General features: G+C 42.0%; 1 protein-coding gene across 1 annotated transcript in view; it reads left to right on the forward strand.

Moving 5' to 3' along the window:
- The first annotated feature begins 3,005 nt into the window (after window positions 1-3,005).
- BMS1 (BMS1 ribosome biogenesis factor) overlaps window positions 3,006-21,079 on the forward strand; it is a 54,898-nt gene continuing 36,824 nt past the window's right edge. Inside the window, exons 1-7 of the mRNA XM_075217137.1 lie at window positions 3,006-3,197; window positions 8,447-8,637; window positions 13,838-13,917; window positions 14,848-15,036; window positions 15,683-15,825; window positions 17,593-17,714; window positions 18,102-18,298. Of these exons, the coding sequence (XP_075073238.1) occupies window positions 3,022-3,197; window positions 8,447-8,637; window positions 13,838-13,917; window positions 14,848-15,036; window positions 15,683-15,825; window positions 17,593-17,714; window positions 18,102-18,298 (1,098 nt within the window). The 5' untranslated portion in view covers window positions 3,006-3,021. The remainder of the gene's footprint in view (window positions 3,198-8,446; window positions 8,638-13,837; window positions 13,918-14,847; window positions 15,037-15,682; window positions 15,826-17,592; window positions 17,715-18,101; window positions 18,299-21,079) is intronic.

A 21,079-nucleotide genomic window follows, 5' to 3' on the forward strand; every position in this document is an offset into this window, starting at 1 on the left:
TAATGTTTTTGACTCATGATTTAATTTATAAAACTTGTTAGTTCTTAATTAGCCATCGCATTTTGCATCCCTTTTCCATCCATATCACTTGGCATTTATATGCAGTTTCTTAGCTCATCTCATGGTTCTTCAGTTTATTGACTGTTATAAAATCCCAAAAAGCTGGAAAGACAATCTGTTACCAAACATTCGCCCTATGTTTTCTGGCCATTCTTGAAACATCTACATAGGTGTATTTTGCTGACTTTTTAATATGTAACACATGTTTTTTTTAATATAAAGTGTAGTATGAGTGAATAGTAAAAGGAGATTAGGAGTATGGGGCAATAAACCCAGACAAGTCGCACAGCCATTACTTGTTCACTAATTTTAGAGATTTCATCTTTTACTATACCTTGCTTTTTCCTTTTTCATACATGTCTCTAACAACTTTTTATTTTTTGCTTTTGCATACACAGGCGTATTTGTAAAGTATATTTATATGCATTTATTTTCCTTTCAGTAGATACACATATTCGCTGGTTTCTTAACCTCTTCATGACCAGACCAATTTTCAGTGTTGCTATGAGTTAGCTTAATTGAGATTTTTTTTTTATAGCTGTGGTGTGTATGGTAGATGCACGTAAGTTTCACATATTGATTTTCTAGACAGAAATTAATAACATATTTCTAAAAAAATGCACCTTTCCATGTCTCTTTCCATAGTTACTTTTAGTTCAAACCTAGAAATATACCAAACATCAATCATCTAATTCTCCTGATTATAGGAATACCAATTATACACTATATCAGGCCTGGCCAACCTGCGGCCCTCCAGGTGTTGTGAAACTACATGTCCCAGCATGCCCTTCCAGCTATCAACTAGTTGTCTACTGGCAAAGCATGCTGGGACTTGTAGTTTCACAACACCTGGCGGGCCGCAGGTTGGACAGGCCTGCACTATATGGAGAAAAGTTTTTGGTCGCTTGACCATTACAGCAACAGGGACTGTAATGACATTGTATTCAAATACATATACTTTAATATGGAGTTGGTCTCCCTTTTTAGCGATAACAGCTTCTAGTCTTCTTGGAAGGCTTTCCACAAGATGTTGGATTGTTTCTGTGGGAATTTGTGCCCATTCATTATGTAGAGCATTTATGAGGTCAGGCATTGATGTTGGACGAGAAGGTTTGGTTCGCCATCTCTGTTCCAGTTCATCCTAAACGTGTTTGATGGGGTTGAGGTCAGGGCCCTGTGCAGACCAGTCAAGTTCTTCTACACAGAACTCATGAAACGATGTCTTTGTAGTCCGTGCTTTGAGCACTGGGACACAGTCATGTTGGAATAGAAAAGGGCCTTCCCCAAGCTGTTGCCACAAAGTTGGAAGCATAGCATTGTCCAAAATGACTTTGTATGCTGAAGCATTAAGATTGCTCTTCACTGGAGATAAGGGGATGAGCCCAAACGCTGAAAAACAGCCCCATACCATTATTCCTCCTCCACCAAACTTCACAGTTGGCATAATGCAGTCAGATAGGTAACGTTCTCCTGGCATCCGCCAAACCCAGACCCGCCCACCTGACTGCCAAACAAAGAAGCATGATTCGTCACTCCACAGAACACGTTTCCACTGCTCCACAGTCCTGTGTCGGTGTGCTTTACACAACTCCATTCGATGCGCAGCATTGGTCTTTGTGATGTTGGGCTTGCATGCAGCTGCTCGACCATGGAAACCCATTCCAATAAGCTCCCGCCGCCCAGTTTTTGTGCTTACATTAAAGCCAGTAGAAGTTTGGAACTCTTCAGCTATGGAATCAACAGACCGTTGGCGACCTTTGCACACCATGCGCATTAGCATTTGTTAACCCTGCTCTGAGATTTTACAGGGGGGGGGGGGGGGTAGGTATTGATGACCCTAATAACGACAATAAGGACACCGACCTAAAAATCGCGACGAGCACGAAGGCGACAGTCCATAAATATCTACATACCAATATTTAGATGAACTGTCTTTCCAGCACACATTATATCCGTCAGCTGTCAGTTGCAAAGAGAGATTATTCCGGCCACTGCTAACCCCGTCATTTACACAGGTTATAGTGCGATTGACGCTTTTAAGGCGGCAATGGGTGGACCCGACGGCTGTATAATGTATTCTAGCGCAGGGTCCACCCATTGCCGCCTTAAAAGCACCAATCGCTCTGTTGTCTTCTTACCATAGTGCATCCTGGTGCAATCTCTTCCCCGAATGACGCACGCACACCTGGTTGTCCACAAAGAAAATGTGATACATCAGATCAGGCCACCTTCTTCCATTGCTCCAGGGTCCAGTTCTGGTGCTCACATGCCCGTTGTAGGCGCTTTTTGTGATGGACAGGGGTCAGAATGGGTATTGCAACTGGTCTGCGGCTACGCAGCCCCTTACACAGCAAGCTTCTATGCACTGCGTGTTCTGACACCTTTTTATCATTTGTGCTACGGTAACTGTTCTGTGTGATTTGTACCAGACGAGCTAGCCTTCACTCCCACATGCATCAGTGATCCTTGGGTGCCCATGACCCTGTCGCTGGTTCAACGGTTGTCCATTCTTGGGTCACTTTTGGTAGGTTCTAACCACTGCATACCGGGAACTCCCCACAAGACCTGCAGTTTTAGAGATGCTCTGACCCAGTCACTGATTGTTCACTTACTGCCTAATATATCCCACCTCTTGTCAGGTGCCATTGTAACAATATAATCAATATTATTCACTTCACTTGTCAGTGGCTTTAATGTTGTGGCTGATCGGTGTATATAAAAAGTAATGTCCTTCTATAAGCTTAGTCTCTGGACGTCCAAGAAAGTCAATTCATTTTATCAAAATAAAAATAACAGAACATAGTCCTATTTGGCCATTCCTGCCCACTTAAATGTTATGGTTTATTTATTTTGCTTAACATTGATTTTAATTCTACTTAATTTAATCCATTCATGAATAGATTTATACAAACTAATTGTGCGACTATTCTTTATCCCATAGGTGTGAACAACTAAATAAAGATGGAGGAAAAAGACAAAAAAGCACATCGTAAGAAAAACAGTGGAGCAAAAGCAAACAAGAAGCGGAATCGACAGCAGGCAGACGGTGGATTCGGTACTGAGGAAGATGCAAGGAAAAGAAATCCCAAAGCATTTGCAGTGCAGTCTGCTGTGCGCATGGCAAGAAATTTTCACAGGTAATATAACTATTGCTATGCATTTTTTTTCTATTCGAATCTGAGAATTTCTTGACATCTATTGTTCTATTTACATTTACATCTATAGTCAGTATTTTTTACACGTGTCGCATAATTGAATCTGTATCCAATGAGCTATGAAGCTTTCAGAATCTGGATGAGCAGTTTCCAAAAAATAACGTAAATGCGCCAAAAAAGAGGCCGTGTCATAAACTGGTTTTGAAAGTCAATGGGGCCAATTGAATAAGTTCTGCGGTTCTGCAGCAATTACGGTATTTAAAACTTTGCTAAGTTTTCGCTCAACACCGCTATGAGCTGTGAGCAGAAATGAGACAAGATGTATAACATCTCAATGTAACATAGCCACAGGGTTACCATAGAACATTGTGGATAATTGAATCCGCCCCATTATTTATTATGCTTGGGAAGCATCAAGGAATATAATCTTGTTAGAATGCAATTATTTATTAACAGCAAAGCATCGTTTGTTTAACATGAATTAATGTAATTTTCCTTGTTTTTGAACATCTATAGTGTGCTTGCAATGTGAATCGTAATACTTTTTGATAGATACATTGTAGCACCATCATTTAGTTACAAAGTCCCCGGTATTGATACATATTATTTGGCTCTGTAACTGCTGCTAAATAACTAGTGCTCTTTAGTTTAGTATTGCTGCAGATGTGTTGTAGGGATGTGAAGACAATGACATTTCTCTATCCTTCTTTGGGGCACATCGGGGACATTGGGGTATAGAGTAGGAACAGGGTGAACTGGCACTTTAAAACTTCTGTTATCTAAGCCCTAGCTCCTCCCTCTCTATACCCCACTTCCTGTTAAACTCAGTCTAGTTTAAGTGCCCGGCGAACAGGCTATTTTATTTTACTTTCTTTTGCAATCTGAGGTGTCTGTCTCCTGCCATGTGACAGCCGACAGCTGTTAGAACCGCTGCCGTAGATCACTGCTGACAGCTTGCCCAGTTGGTGCGGTCTCAGTCTGTGGGCGGTCCTTCTGCTAATCCCCCTTCCTCTGTGGTTAGTGAAGTGGATGCTGGTTCGCTAAGTCAAGGTCCGGCTGAACCTGTGGCAGCGGATTCTGTGGAACCGGCCTGGGCACGGGGGCTGACGTCCTCAGTACAATATTTAGTTTGTTTCCTCCTCTTTAGAGCGGATGTTGCAATCTGCTGCACCGTTGTCCTCACGTAAGCGCAATCGGGTAGTCGCACCCCTGCACGGAAATCAGTCAGATTCTGACTGTTCTTCCCATTAGGAGGACAAATTACCGGTGGATTCTGACATGGACTCTGCTTCTGTGGTGGAGGAGGTTGATTCTGTTCATCAGTGTGTGGAGGAATTAATGCAGACTGTGCGTCATGTGCTTGATATTTCTGAGAAGACTGTTCCTGACGCGGCAGAGCCTTCTCTTTTTGCGCGATGGACAAAAAAATTCTTTCTTTCCCCGCTTCTTCTCCAATTGGAAGTTTTGTTGGCTGAACCTTGGGCTTCCCCCAAATCGGAAGTTCCAGGTGTCTCGGCAGCTGCAGTCATGTATCCCTTTCCTCCTGAAGTTCTTGCTAAATGGGAAGCGCCTTCATGTGTGGATGCTCCTGTTGCACGGTTGTCCAAAGTGACCACTATCCCTCTTCCCAATGCAGCCACTCTTAGGGATGGTGCAAGCTGTAAGGTTGAGGCCGTTCTTAAGTCTATTTTCGTCTCTGCGGCCCGCCATTGTGTCGGCGTGGGTCAACAAAGCTGTAGAAACCTGGTCAAAATAGCTGTCTGAAGGTTTGTTGACAGGGAGATGGTCTTCGGAACTGTTTCCGTTCATGGAGCAAATTCAGAGGGCAACAGATTTTTGAGGGGAGGCAGCCCTGGATGCGGGACCGATGGGGGCACGAGTATCTGCCTCTGCTTTTAGGCTCGTCTGAATCTCTGGCTTAAGTCTTTGGAGGCAGATGTTGAGTCTAAAAAGGCTCTTGAGACATTCCTTTCTCCAGGGTTGTTTTGTTTGGCCCTCAGCTTGACTCCATTATCAGTCAAGCAACAGGAGGAAAGAGCTCTTTTCTTCCTGTTAATGCTCCCAAACAAAGAATGTCCAGGTTCCGTTTCTTTCGGTCTTCAGGCAGGTCTCGGGCCAATCCTCCAGAGATCAGTTGTCTGCCCCCAGGGGTGGTTTGAAGCGTGGCCGTCGGGTCTGGTCTTCTCGACGTCCAAAAGCCAAGTCTGCAGACAAAAAGTCTGCGTGACAGGCATTTTGCCCCTCTGCGTTCATCAGTGGTGGGAGCCTGTCTTCTCTTATTCAGGGATCGGTGGTTTCAGTCTACCACGGATGCCTGGGTACAGGGTGTGGTGGACTGGGGGTACAGGATCGATCTGCTTGGTCATCCTCCAAAACGGTTCTTTACCACAGGGCTTCCCATATGCCCACGAAAGCCACTGTCTTTACGAGAAGCGATCCAATCCCTTATTTCTTCCGGAGTGATTATTCCGGGGCAAGATTCACAAAAAGGTTTGGGATTTTATTCTAACCTTTTTCTGGTGCCAAAACCAGATGGGTCATTCAGACCTATTCTGAATTTAAAATAATTGAAAACCCAGATCAGAGAGCCTTGAGGTTCCCAGTTCGGTCAGAGCACTTCCAATTTCAGGCTCTGCCCTTTGGCCCAGCGAGTCTTCATCTAGACCATGGCCATGGTGGTTTTGCTAAGGTCTAGGGGGATTACAATCATCCCTTACCTAGATGATCTTCTTTTAAAGGCAGAGTCTCCGGAGATACTTCAGTCTCATATCCAAGTAGTGATTCAGACTTTAGAATCCAACAGTTGGATTTTCAATATCACAAAGTCCAAGTTGATCCCATCCCAGCAGATGATCTTTTTGGGACTTTTAATCAACACCTAACAGCGGGTGTGCTTACCTCTAAACAACATTATTGCCTTGCAGAAGATGGTGAAATCTCTGACGGCAAAGCATACATCGGCATGAGAGTTCTGGGCAAGATGGTATCTACTTTCGAGGTGATTCAGTTTGCTCAGTTTCATACATGGGAGTTCCAATTGAAAAAAATCCCATCTGAATCTGTCGGGCCAGGTATTCCACCTGTCTCCGCATGTGCGTCAGTCGCTTCTTTGGCGGTTGCAGAAACAAAATCTCTGCAGGGATTGGACCTTGATCACAACAGACGCCAGCCTCTGGGGTTGGGGGGCCGTCTGTCTTCACACTCGCTTTCAAGGTCATTAGACTCTGAAGGAGTCCAAGCTTCGAATCAATGTATTGGAACTGCGGGCAGTGTTCCGTGCTTTAATAAGCGTGCAACATTTTCTGCAGGGAAGGGCGGTGGAGATTCAGTCGTATGTCACAGCGGTGGCATACCTAAATCACCAGGGCGGCACCAAGAGTCCCTTAGCCATCCGAGAGACGCACAAGATCTTTTAGTGGGCCGAAATTTGAGTTTCGGCGGTTATGGCCATCTTTATTCCCGGAATAGAAAATTGGGAAGCGGATTTCCTAAGCAGGCAGACTATGCATTCGGGCGAATGGTCCCTTCATCCGGAGGTGTTTCGCCAGTTGGTGGACAGGTGCGGTTAGCCGGACGTCTACATGATGGCGTCTTGATTGAACCACAAGGTCCACCTCTTCTGCTCCCGCTCAAGAGATCCTGTGGCTGTCTCAGACGCCATGTCTGTTTCTTGGAGGTACCGCTTAGTGTACCTTTTCCCACCGGTATCCATGCTTCTACGAGTTTTGAAAAAAGGTAAAGAGAGAGGGTATTCCAGTCCATCTAGTAGCACCGTATTGGCCTCGGAGGACCTGGCACACAGACGTGCTCTCCATGGCAGGAAGTTGGTCATGGCATCTGCCGTTACGCCCAGAACTTTTTGTCATCTAGGTTTCGAAAGTCTGGCTTTAATGGCGTGGCTGTTGAAGCCATGATCTTGCGAGCTAAAGGTTTTTCCGAACGTGTGGTCCAAACCATACTTCGGGCTCGTAAACCGGGTTCATCAAATATTTATCATAGAGTCTGGACGACATATATTGTCTGGTGTGAAAATAAGGGGTATCCTACCTCTTCTTTTCGTTTATCCAGGTTACTGATGTATTTGCAGGATGGGCTGGATGCAGGTTTGCGCCTTAGTTCTCTTAAAGGTTCGGTGTCAGCCCTTTCGGTTTTCTTTCAAAGAAGGTTCACTGTCATGCCTGATGTGCACACTTTTATTCAGGGGGTGCTCCATGTGCATCCTCCAAATATTCCTCTGGTATCACTATGGGATTTAAATTTGTTGAATGCTTTACAGCATTCGCCTTTTGAACCCTTGAATTCAGTGTAATTCAGTTTTCTGACCTGGAAGACTGTATTCGTTTTGGCCATCTATTCGGCCAGAAGAGTTTCAGAGCTTGCTGCTTTATCTCCTCCTCTTGTTTTTCATGAGGATAGGGCAGTTTTTCGAACCAAGCCTTCCTTTCTCCCTCAAGTAGTGTCTAGATTTAGTACTAAGCATGTGCGCAAGACTGATACACACAAGAGAGACTGACCAGCTTCCAAGGTGACTATTGCTCGGTAGATTGCGGCTGTAATCCGTCAGGCTTATAGTGGGATTGGGCAGCCTCTTCCAGATAATCTTTGGGCGCATTCTTCAAGGTCTCTTGAGTGCATCCTGGGCGGCACACCATGGTGCCACGAGTGAACAGCTGTGTAGGGCGGCCACGTGGTCTTCTGTACACACATTCACTCGGTTTTATAAGTTTAATGTGTTTGCATCCAAGGATGCAAGTTTTGGAAGAAAGGTACTTTGTGCCATTTCTTCTGAGCGTTCCCTCCCATGATGCGGCTTAGGGATGTCCCCAGCTTCCCCCAAAGGAGTATAAAGAAAATTGGATTTTTACACTTATGTAAAATCTGTTTCTCTTAGTCCATTGGGAGACAACGGGAGCCCACCCTTAACTCTTTGGTTTCTCTTACTGTTTCACATGTCTTGTTGTGAGAGAATGTTGTTTTTCTCTGTTCTTGTTTTCTCTACCTCCTGGTGCCAAAACCAGATGGGCTTGGTTAAACATAGACTGAGGCTAACAGGAAGTGGGGTATAGAGAGGAAGGCGCTAGGGCTTAGTTAACAGAAGTTTTAAAGTGCCAGTTCACCCTGTCCCTACTCTATACCCCAATGTTCCCAGTGTCCCCCAATGGACTAAGAGAAACGGATTTTACATAAGTATAAAAATCCAATTATTGTGACTAAATACTTTCTCTTCACAGAACACAGGATCTTAAGACAAAAAAGCATCACATCCCGGTGGTTGATCGCACACCCTTAGAACCACCTCCTGTGGTTGTGGTTGTTGTTGGACCCCCAAAAGTTGGAAAGAGCACCCTGATCCGTTGCTTGATTAAAAATTTCACCAAGCAGAAGCTGAGTGAGATCCGTGGCCCTGTGACTATTGTTTCTGGTAAGACTTGAAAGTGTTTAATTCATGTTTACACTTAATTTTGTAGAATTAAAGATAGGCTTTCTCTTTATAAATATTCTTATTAAACATTGTAATTTTGTCTTTTCTTTAATACTAAACTTGTTTCACAGATAGCTGCAGACAAACTTGTCCTAGTTGAAGTACTGCCCAGTGTTTTTAATTATTACCATTTTCATAACCATTGTAATGTTATGTTGATCTTAAGTTTTTCTGCATCTAATCGTGCATTGATTAACAAATCTACTGGTAGTGTAGCTTCAGATCACTACGAGGTGGTCCTGGATGCGGAACTCATTGGGACGAGGATCTCTGCCTCTGTGGACTCTGCATGTCCTCTGCTTAAGGCCTAGGAGGCTAATATGGAGTATTAGACTGGTGGTAGTCATTCCAGCAAACAGCATCATTCCGACACCACTTACAGCGACAGGAAAATTCCAAATGCTCTAATTCCGGGATGGAGTAAATTCAGACTTGATAAAAAAAGTGACTGAAGAGAATTCTGGCATTAGTACATATTGCCAGTGGGATTCACGTCACTCCAAATGGCGACAGTTACATTGATGCTATTAAGGGGGAAATGCGAGGCCCCACTGGGTGTCTACTGTCCAGGCCTTCATAAAAAAACATTGCACCCCCCTCCCCTCCTGGTCCTCGCTTTGCCCCCTTAATAGCATCAATGTAACAGTCGCCATTTGTTGTGACGTGAATCTCACTGGCTGTGTGTTCTGATGCCGGAATTCTCAGTCACTTTTTTTTTTTTATCAAGTCTGAATTTACTCCATTACGTAATTGGAGCATTCCGAATTTTCCTGTCTCTGCAAGTGGTGTTAGAATGATCGTCTTCACAAAATTGTACCCACCCTCTGGAGTAGCTTCCTTTTTAAGGGGGTGTATTGTTTGGTCCTGAGCTTGATACCATTATTAGTCAGGCAACAGGAGGAAAATGTGCTTTCCTTCCTGTTAATGTTTCCTTATGTTCTTACAGGAACGGCTGGATGCCAGTTTGTGCCTTAGCTCTCTTAAGATTCAGGTTTCAGCTCTTTCGGTCTTCTTTCGAAGAAGACTAGCTCTAATGCACAGACATTTTGCATGGGGTACTTCATGTACAACCTCCTTATGTCCCTCCAGTGGCTCCTTGGTATCTGAATTTGGTCTTAAATGCTTGCATCATTCTTCTTTTGAACCCTTGGACTTTTGATATGCCTTACTTAAAAACTGTATTCCTTTTGGACATTTATTTTCTTCAGAGCTAGCAACCTTGTCCTGAAAAATCGCGTCTCCTAGTTCTCCAGACCAAACCTTCCTTCCCACCTAAAGTATTGTAAAGATTACATATTAATCAGCACATTGTCATCCCAGCTCTGGTCGAATAGGTGTTCAGAGGAAAAGTGCTCTTTGTTCTCTGCATGTTGTCGGAGCTTTGCGAACTTATATGCTCAGGACTGAGGATTTTTATGGTCCTCTATGGTCCTCTAAGAGGGGCTTATCCATTGCTAGATGGATAACAACTATGATCCGTCAGGCTTATAGAGGAGAGGGGCAGCCCGTTCCATAGAACCTTCGGCTCACTCCACCAAGTTGATGAATACTTCTTGGGTGGCATGGTGCCTCAACTGAGGAGCTGCATTGGGTGACTACTTGGTCCTCTGTTCACACACTTACCAGATTCTGCCTGTTTAATGTGTTTGCATCCAAAAATGCCAGTTTTTGGTAAAAGATACTTTGCGCTGTTCTGAGTGTACCCATCCATGATGGTTACATTGGGACATTCCCAATGGATGCCGGAGAAAATAGGATTTCTCTTTCCTACCATTGGGGGACACTGTGAGACATTGGGGTATAGTAGGTGGGACTAGGAGTTTAGGCACTTATAGACTTGTTTGTTCCTCATCATTTAGGGGACAGTAGGTGCCCACTCTTAACGCTCTTATGTTTTAAAGTGTCTGGATCCTACACTGCACCCCAATCAATGTACCTGGTCTCCCCCAAGAGAAAAAGGATTTAATGTAAGTCTAAAAATCCTATTTTTGAGATTCAATTTGGCTTCAAGAGGAATTCTGAGTGCAGATATCTGAACTTTGAGTAGAAAGTAACAGATCTTTATCAAAAACATCTTTAAAAATGCCAAAATAATTTGGATACTGGCTGACGTGGGATTCTCTATCCTCCTTTTAGGCCTCAGAATTAATCTTTTCCAGACTCTGCAAAAAATGCAGCATTTTCAACAGAAAATAATGCCAGCGGGGTTGCATTAAGAAGTCGCCAGGTGGGGACAGTTGTAATACTATGCAATAATATTGAAAATTTTTGGAGGTTATTGGCCACACCTGCCAGACTGGTGGTCAGTGATCTAACACACACTGCTGGCTGTGGTGCTCACATAGTGCCTGCTCTAATAGGAGAAACAATGGTTTATTCTATTATAATATGACTTGTTGGACTCCCAAGTGCCGGGTGGCAAGTAAAAATAGTCGGACGGAGCACCCGGGAAATAGATGCTGTGGAGAACACTGAAATGATAGAAGAATTACTTTCTTACTTGAACTAATATTCTAATAACTTCATCAGAGACACCCTTGTGTTTTATAAGGGCCTGTGTAATCTCCAATTTCCATGCTATCAAAGAGATGGAGTCTGGATTTTGACAAAGAAATGGTCTCTGATGTAGAAGATCCAGGGGTAAATGTATCAAGCTGCGAGTTTCCGGCTGGTTTGTAAAGTGTATATGGAGCCCATAGCAACCAATCAGATTCTAGCTATCATTTTGTAGAAACTCGCAGCTTGGTATATTTACCCGGTGGACTGCATGGTAGAGGCAAAAGTTGTTCTCGAAGCATCCTCCAAGCTACTACAAATCAAGGACTGCAAGGCCATAATGGGAGGATTGCTACTCCACATTGCCTCTTTATTGATTTTATTCAGAATAAGAGCAATGATGGGAATAGGAGGGAACACATAACCCTGTTTGAATTTCCATGGTACTGATAGAGCATCTATTCCAAATGCCCTGTTGTACATATGACGGGGAAAAATTGAAACAGCTTGGCTTTCTGGACTGTTGCCATGAGATCTTCTGTATATCGGGGACACTGAACTTCAAAACCAGCAGGTAAAAGACGCCTTTGTGTAATGCCGTTTCTCCTGGATAGATCCGACACCTGCTGAGATAATCTGCTATGACATTTTATTTGCCTGCTACATTAAGAGCCAAGAGGTCTGTTTGTTTTCTGCCCATGACATCAGAGCTGTCACCTCTTACATCATTGTTTTGCTTTTGGTGATTCATTGATTGTTTATGAAAACAATTAATGTTCTGTTGTCGGAAAATATCTTTAGATATTTGTGCTGTGGGAAGGACCAAAAATGTTGGAATAGCCAAACTGCTCTCATTTCTAGATCACTCCATTGGAGATGTCTTTTGTTTTTTTTAGCCATGTGTCTTGTTTGTTTATGTATGCAGATGAGCTCACCAATCCACAGAACCTGAATATGTTGTAAGCACTATTCACTCTGGTTCTGAAGGAGTCGTAACTTGATTTTAATGTTTTACTCTTGATGTAGCCACAAGTCGAGTACTACGTTGTGATCCTTGAAAGACTCAAAATAAGGTCTAAAGAATCTGCGTTGTGATCCCATTTTGCAAGTAGATCCAATTTAAGGTCTCGCATATGCCATCCTGCCCCTGGAAGAATACCTATGGCTGAAGAAAACATCCCTAACAGGTTGAGAGAAGTCCTTACTGAAACTTGTCTTTGAGATTGGCCTTGGTGTGACAGGAATTGAATCTTGACAAGTCTTTCCTGTGTCCATTACAATATTTATCCAGAAACTGGAGTTCCTGTGAAGGCACAAGGTTATTTGCTATGTTGATCATTAAGCCATGTTGCTGTAGAAAAAGGATCACCTGAGATGCCATTCTTTGGGCAACATATTCAGAATTTGCTATGACCAGGATGTTGTAGATAAAGCCACAGGGTGATGCAGTGTTTTCTGAGAGCGGCCATAAGGACAACCAACACTTTGGTGAAGGTTCTTTGAGATATGGAAAGGCAGATGAACAAGAAGTAACAACACTGGACAAAGCATCTTGAAAACCGATGGTGCTGGATTGCAATAGGTAAGTGGAAGAATACATCCTAGCTCCCACACCTATTGCATTGACAATGAAGTTGACTGACTCAATTTGGAAATGCCTTGCGTGCTCAAATCGATTGAGAACCTGTAAGCCCAAAACAGCTATGAAAGCTAATGATTTTTGAAATAGGAAACATTTAAAAAAAATAATCCCAAAAAACCTGTGTTTTTATGACAGTAATAATGACTTTTGCTTTCAACAGGTTCTGAAGGTTTTCTTTTAAAGCTTGTATCTCCAGTAAGGAAGATGGATTTTTGGACACAATGGGGGGTATTCAATTGTTAGCGTTAACGGAAAAAAACGAGCGCTCAAAAAATATTACCGTTTATATGATCATTATCATCAGCTATTTATATAGTGCCACTAATTCCGCAGAGCTGTACAGAGAACTCACAACAGTCCCTGTCCCATTGAAGGTTTACAGTCTAAACTCCCTAACATATACACAGAGAGAGAGAGAGAGAGTAAGGTCAATTTGATAGCAGCCAATTAACCTACTAGTAGGTTTTTGGAGTGTGGGAGGAAACACAGGGAGAACATACAAACTCCACACAGGTAAGGCCATGGAATCGAACCCATGACCCAAGTGCTGTAAAGCAGAAGTACCAACCACTACAACACACACTTGATAGTCCAGCAGCCTCTTTAATATGTGTTCATTTTGCACCAGAAATCAGCAGAAAAGTTAATAACTTCTTATTTTCTTATTGTCTGGTTTTAATACCTTTTAGGAAAAGAGAGAGGTTGTGTTGAACCCCCCCTTAATTTACTGCAAATGCTGTAATACTTTTTTATTGGCCACCAGATGGCAATCTTCTATTTTACTCCATGGAACAAGCAACCACATAGCATCTACTCAATATTAGTAGAGTAATGTATACATGAGTGCGTTTGTTTCATGTCCATTTGATTTTATTGAACAGATATAGAAAGTTAGAGGAGTTTAAACATGGCATACTTGCAAGCATGAACGATAGTGTGGACAGATGTTAGTGTTTCTATAACCACTCTCTCACTCCCTCTGACGTTACATCCTTCCTTTAGGAAAGAAGCGACGGCTTACCATCATAGAATGCGGGTGTGACATCAATACAATGATTGATCTGGCCAAAGTTGCAGACCTGGTAAGGAAAAATGTTTCTGGACTTTTGGGGAGTAAAGTTAAAATGTTTTCTATGCAGCTGCTGCTTTTATCTTGGCAACAATACCTGTTTTTTAATGAACACAAACTAATTTCATGCAAATATTGCAGTAAAGCTAGATATTGTCACAAAGATAAATGCAGGGTAACTTGCTAAAGTCTAAATTTGCAGAAATGGAATTTACATGATCACTTTCTAGTCCCCACCACATGAAGCAATACCAGTTATGGAAAGAGGACACCAGATAAATCGCACATGGACAAGTTTGATGAGGATAACAGAGATTAGGGGAATTATGCAAAGTATTTTATACAGCCTGAATGCTGAACTAGCATAGCCAGCTACTGTCCCCACATTAGCCCAGGATAATATAGCAGACAGTGTCTCCTTATCCCTCCAGTGTGCATAGCTAAGTGCATTTCCCTACCCCACTAGTTAATATAGCAGTCAGTGTGCATGTTTCTTCACTTTACAATATGTTTAACAGTCAGTGCCCCTTACTGTAGTATAGCAGAAAGCGACTTCCCTATTCCTTACAGTATGTATAGCAGCCAGCAGCGTCCTTTCCCTTCACAGTGTTGGTCTCTGTCCTCCATTCACAGAAGCACATGCATCATCATAAGATTGGCGCAGGCACACAGTCCATGTAACGAGCTGCCCCTTCTATCCCTTAAGAACAACTGGTCAGCATCATTGAGTCTCTTGGTGACATCAAGTGGTTAAATAACTGCTAACTTGCTTTTCTTAACTGCTAGCAGCAGCTATGCGTGGCTGCTAGTTACATTTTAGCACTAGTGCATCATTGTGCCAACATGCTTCCAACTTCAGTGCCAAGATCCATTTTTCAGTTATGGCCACCTGGTTGACATCTCTTGGAATGTCCCCACACTAACCATCTATCTCCTCACCCAGGTCCTCATGCTCATAGACGCAAGTTTTGGATTTGAGATGGAGACCTTTGAGTTTCTGAACATCTGCCAGGTCCACGGTTTCCCGAAAATAATGGGGGTCCTAACCCACCTGGACTCCTTCAAGAACAACAAGCAGCTACGTAAGGTCAAGAAAAGACTGAAGCACAGATTCTGGACTGAAGTCTATCAGGTGCTTTTACATTTATCAGTTAAAAAGCAATGTAACCATTAAACTACAGAGACCACAGATTGTACATCCAAAACTCTGTGTTACAGTATTCTTTAATTGCGGCATAAAGTTTTTCAGACACGTTTAATGTATTTTGGGAACCTGGAACACAGAGAGATAGACAAAAGCATTTCAATAACTTTTAATAGAAAATACTGTACAGTAAGAAGGAAAGTTTAGTAATACGTTGTATAGATGCATCTGCAAGAATTTAAGTCACTATTTTCCTAATGTCCCCTTTAAGTAAACCACATGTATAATGTTGTGAAGATATTAAGCAATGGAAACGCATTTAGGGATTCTCTAGATAATAAGCAAGCTTAAATCGCTTGCACTTCTGAACCAACACGTTGGTGTATACTAGTTTTCTTCTTTCTCGCATAAAAATTGACTACAGAAAGAAAGTTGGATTCCCATCTTGCAGTGTCATGGTTTATGTAGATTTCAAATTAGCCATGTATGTAATTGACATTGGACATAATCACATCTGTTGCATTATATTTTGTACTTTGCCTTTCAGGCTTTACTGCTTACTGTAGAATCTGCTGTAAAATCAATGAATGGTCATTTTGTACCAGTCTAAAACAGGGATTTATTTGGTTTACAGGGTGCCAAGCTGTTCTACTTGTCTGGAATGGTGTATGCAGAATATCAGAAACAAGAAATTCGCAATCTGGGGAGATTCATCTCGGTCATGAAATTTCGCCCTCTGGTTTGGCAGACATCACATCCTTACGTTCTTGCAGACAGGTGAGGACCAGGTTCTTCACCCTCAGAAGGTCTTGATGTTTGCTGGGAAAAAACTGCCTGTAAAGGAACACCAGCTGCAATTTAGTGGCAGGCCACTAAATCCTGTTTTTCTATGTCAAGATTATCCCGTGCCAGGGAATTTCAGGTCCTCTTACAACCCCTGTGCCAAAGTCCCAAGATCATTAAGAAGGAGGGGAACAACATAACTGAAAAAGTTGAACTTGTTGTGCTGCTAAATAATTAAACTTCTATGCAGAGGTTGAGAGATGATATATAAAATGATTTGCTTTTTATTTTGAGTAGTACATATCCAAAAGTTACATTTTGCTTTAACAACATTAGGCTCTAATTAACAAACTTTTTTTATTTTTTTTTTTATTTTTTATAAAGGGTCTTTACACCACTACTGTACTGTGATGAGGTGACCCCTAACAAAAATCAGCTTGTCGGTATGAACCAAATCGGAGATAAACAGATAAACCTTTGTCTAGATTTTAAAAATACAAAAACTTGTTTGAATAAAATGAAGCTCTGAGTCCTGCCTAGGAGAAAGCATAAAGAAGTATACGGACTGCATGTTTTGTGTATGGGCACCAGTTTTGTTTTTTGTTTTTTTTAAATAAATTCATAAAGGAAAGCTCATCATTTTATATAGAGCTTTGTGCACTAAGGGTAGTGATGCCTAATGGCCCACATCAACAGCGGTCTGGTCACCCATTCACCATATGGAATTGGACCCTGGTAACCATGGGCGCCGGGTTTAAAGGCTTGGGGGCCGGTTACCCTTCAGTAGCATTTTCAATATCATTGGACTCCAGTGAAGACTGTAGATCTGATCAGAGCTCAGCCCATCCCGTGAGGAAGGGAGGTAAGAATTTATGCCAACAGGACTTAGGAGGTGTGCCGGACAGATGACCTTCTGTTTCTCTACGACACCCAAATGAGGGGCTGGCCAGCCTTCAAACATTGCCAGGTGGATTATGTTGGTAATCCTCTAGGTATACGCAAGGGTGGGTTGTTAGCCGATCCCCGAGAATGTGAGGGCTAATTCTGCACGATCTGTGGGTGACTCCTGGGCAGTGCTTCTAAGCAGCTCTGCAGGGCAGCCACATGGTCTTCGGTGCACACATTTATGGAATTCTACAGGTTTAACACTTCTGCGTCCATAGATGCAGTGCTCTGCACCAGAGCATACCTTCCCTGAGGGACAGCTTTGGGGAAGTCCTCTTGGTACTCCTGTATCCCCATTTGATTACGAAAGTAGGATTTTTACACTTATGTTAAATCCTTTCCTCTGAATCCATGGGGGACATCGGACCCTCTCCCTTCTTCTCGTTCTGTTTTTTTCCCTGTTCTGTTTCTTGGCATAGCTAGACAACAGTTGTTTGTTTCAATTCCACTACTCCTTGTTGGGGCTTTGTTAGTTGAAAGAATTTTTTTTTTTTTTTTAAACATTGGTATAGAAGGGCAGAAGCTTAAGCTTTTGGCTGTTATTTTAAAGTGTCCAAGCTCCCTTTTACCACACTGTATACCTCATTGTATGCCAGTGTCCCCCATGGATTCAGAGAAGGAGGATTTGACATCCAAAAAATGCTTTAGTCATTATGCTTGTGATTTATTTTGTTCAGCAACATCCTTTGTTTACATTTTTTTGAAACTAATCATTTGTCTCTGGCCATGGTTGTGCCCACACGTTGCTTTATGTAGTTTAGTAAACACTTGCCTTTGAAAGCTTATTTTACACTGCATTTGTCTTTTGATTCTTAGGATGGAAGATTTGACTAATCCTGAAGACATTAGACTGAATCCTAAGTGTGACCGTAAAGTATCACTGTATGGCTATCTGCGGGGGGCCCATATAAAGAATAAAAGCCAAGTTCACATACCAGGTTATTCCTTCACTCTACAATATATTAGCTATGTAGTAGTCTAGCTTGTTTGTTTTTATGTTTTAATTTTGATTGTTTTTGTTTTAAACTTTTTATATCCTACTGTTCGATGTAACTGATTGTATCCTTTCTGCTTTTCATTCTTTGATACAATACATCATCACAAAGTCTACATTAAGGAGCATATTCATTTGTCCGCGTTACTCGCAAAAGTAACACGGCTTGTGCACTATTACCATTATTTTGCGCGTAATTACCATTATTACGGTACCTTTAACGCCGAATTTCAGTTACGGTAATACTTTCAACGGTGCGTTACTTTTGCGAGTAGCATGGTCAATTGAATATGCCCCTAAGATGTCTAGTTTTTTTTTTTTTTTTTCTTAGGCATGGGGGATTTTGCACTCTCTGAGGTGAGCTTCCTTCCTGACCCATGTCCGCTCCCATCCCAACTGAAAAAGCGTTCTCTGAATGAGAAGGAAAAAATGATTTACGCTCCTCTCTCAGGTGTGGGAGGAGTTGTATATGATAAAGATGCTGTTTACATTGACCTGGGGCCACACCATATCCAACAGCAGCAGCAGGTAAGGGATAAAAGCACTGTCAAATGTAGAAAGCAACTGTAAAATAGCTTACTTAGAAAGTTGATTACATAATCTGCCTGCCAGCATCTCTAAATTTTGTTAGCCTATATCTGTACTTGTTTTTCTTTTGAGGGCAGTCATGACCATTTCTCTTTCTTGCTATTTGGGTGACATTGCTATCATTTGGATATAGAGGCTGGCACAGGAGCTAGACACGTGTCTACAAAGTCTGAAACTCCTCTCCACTATAGTTCCTCAATCACGGAACTACTCTAGTTTAAAAAAAAAAAAAGTGCTTGGATGCTATGTTATTGGAATACCTATGGCAGCCAACTTAGAGTATTTATATTTTATTTGTATTGTTGTTTTTTGCACAGCTGCATCTTAGTCTCACTCCCATACTGGAGCAGGTGACCCTGGGTTTGGCTTGACACCTCTCTCATATTGATCGAGGAGAGTGCACTACGGGATTCCTCCTCACTGACTTTGTAACATGTGACATTAGACTAGCATCGAATGGCGCTAGTTTTAAAATGGTGGCCATGCTTTATTGTCTCGATGCAGACTCTAGTAATTCACTGCTCCTTATAGGAGCTTTTGGAAGACATTTTAAGCTTCTCTCTATGCTTCCTCCTTGTAGCGCCATGTGGGTCCATATAAAGTAAGAGACGATTGGCTTTGTTTTTATGGCCTTGTTTGTCATTTTACTCTGCTAGATTAGGGTCTTCATAATTTGCAGGACTTTAACATTTGTTTCTGTTTATGCTATTCATAGCGTTGGTGGCGCTTTGATAATTTGCAATTATATTGCTGTTTATATATTCCTGTGGTTTTATACCAGTGACTTACTGATTCTTACAATTTGTCATTTTGCCCGATATGTTTCCAGTTAGAGTGTACACACTTACTAAAGTCTATAGATCATTTTAAGTTGATGTATACATGTTTTAATTGTTTTAATAAATTAGTCTTATTGGAAATTATATCTTAACCAAACTCTGATCAAATTCTAGTCTTTATTCAATTGAGCGCCTCTATATTCATTTTTAATCAGAGTACTTGGGCAGACAAGTAATTGTCTGATTGGATCAGGAATCTCTGCCCTAGCAGTGGTTGCTTGGCTTGCACTTTGCTCAGATCCTGGGGATGTGAATGTGGAATCCAAAAGGACTCTGGAATCCCTGCCCTTTTGAAGGTAGTGTGATTTTTGGACCAGAACTTGACAAGCAAATCTGTCAAGCTACAGGGCGAAAGAGCTCTTTCCTACCAGGATTGAGGTATTATCTTTTTGCTTTCCACTTAAGTATAACAGTTCTGCCCCTAGAGGTCAGTCCTTTACTCCATGCTGCAGATAGCATAGGGGAACGTAGGCATGGACAGCTAAGCACTCAGGACCTCTTATTAGCAAAATGCATGACAGGGTTTTTCCCCACCAAGCCTTGTCTGTGGTGGACTAATGGATAGCCTCCTGTTCCAATATGAGGGTAAGAGGCTTAATAGAGAGGTGTTATATACTAGACCTCCAGGGGCCTCCACCCAGAAGTTTTTTTTTTTTGTTTTTTTTTTGTACCCTAGTCTTCCTGTGAAAGAATCAAAAGAGTGGCTCTTAGGTAGACCACTTGTTTCCTACTGTTATCAGGAGTAATTGGCCCAGAAGATCAGAAGGCCCAGGGTTTTATTCAAACATTTTACTTGTTGAAAAATCCAACGAGACTTATAGACTGTTCAGCCTGAATTTCCTAAACACTAGGCTTCGGGTGGACAGGTTCAGTATGAAGCACAACACATTTAATTTCTAAATGGAAATGAAAGATTCATCTCTTCTCATTTCGGTCTTGGAGTGACATCATAGCCTCCTCAGATTTTCAGTTCAGGACTTAGATTTTCAATTTAGGGCTCTTCCCTTTGGTGAACTTTGGAGTTGTGGCTATCCCAAAGTCATGGTGATGAAGACTGTTCTGTTAAGATCAAGGGAAATCACTGTAGTACCTTATTTGGACAGTGTATCCATCAAGGCGGATTTAGATTTTCCTCCTCAAATTTAGCTCAGTTGGTGTCCCATGGGTGGATCATAATTGATCAGAAATTGAATCTGAATCTAGCCCAGTGTATGGTGTTTCTGGGTCTACTATTCAACACCATACTGCAAAGCATCAGAGGATAAGTTAAAAAAATTAGTTAAAACCATCTTAAACCTCAAAAGAAAATCTGTCCTTAACTGCATGAATTTAATGGGGAAGATGGTCTCCAACTTTGAAGCATTGCAGTATGCCCTTTTTCACCTTTTTCCATTTTGGACTCGACTATTGTAACAAAGGATGCCAGTCTTCAGAGATGGGGAATGGTGACCTTTCATCTTTTGTTTGCAAGGTCTATGATCCTGAGAGGAATTAAAACTCCCCATCAGCTTTCTAGAGCTCAGAGCAGTGGCAAGTGCTTTAACAATACTTCAGTCTTTTCTGAAGGAGCAGGGTCGCATATCCCTAGACAGCTGCATTTCAGATCAAGAAATTGACTGCTATTAATATATAGTTTTAGTTTTTAGTTTGTTTTTTTTAGAACACTGGGTCTTATACCAACTGTCATTTACTATTTTAGCTAATTAAATACGGTGCGCCAATTGGATCTATTGTTGGGAATTTACAATTTTGTTTTCTGAAGCACAGGCTGGTCCAGATTCAATTGGACAGTGCCAAAGCTGTAGCATATAAAAATCATCACCAGGAGCAATGATGGAGTCTTCCAGAATCATGAGATGGGGTGGAATTGTATGCCCCAGCA

Source organism: Mixophyes fleayi, chromosome 6 (genome assembly GCF_038048845.1).
Source record: "Mixophyes fleayi isolate aMixFle1 chromosome 6, aMixFle1.hap1, whole genome shotgun sequence".
NCBI lineage: Eukaryota > Metazoa > Chordata > Amphibia > Anura > Limnodynastidae > Mixophyes > Mixophyes fleayi.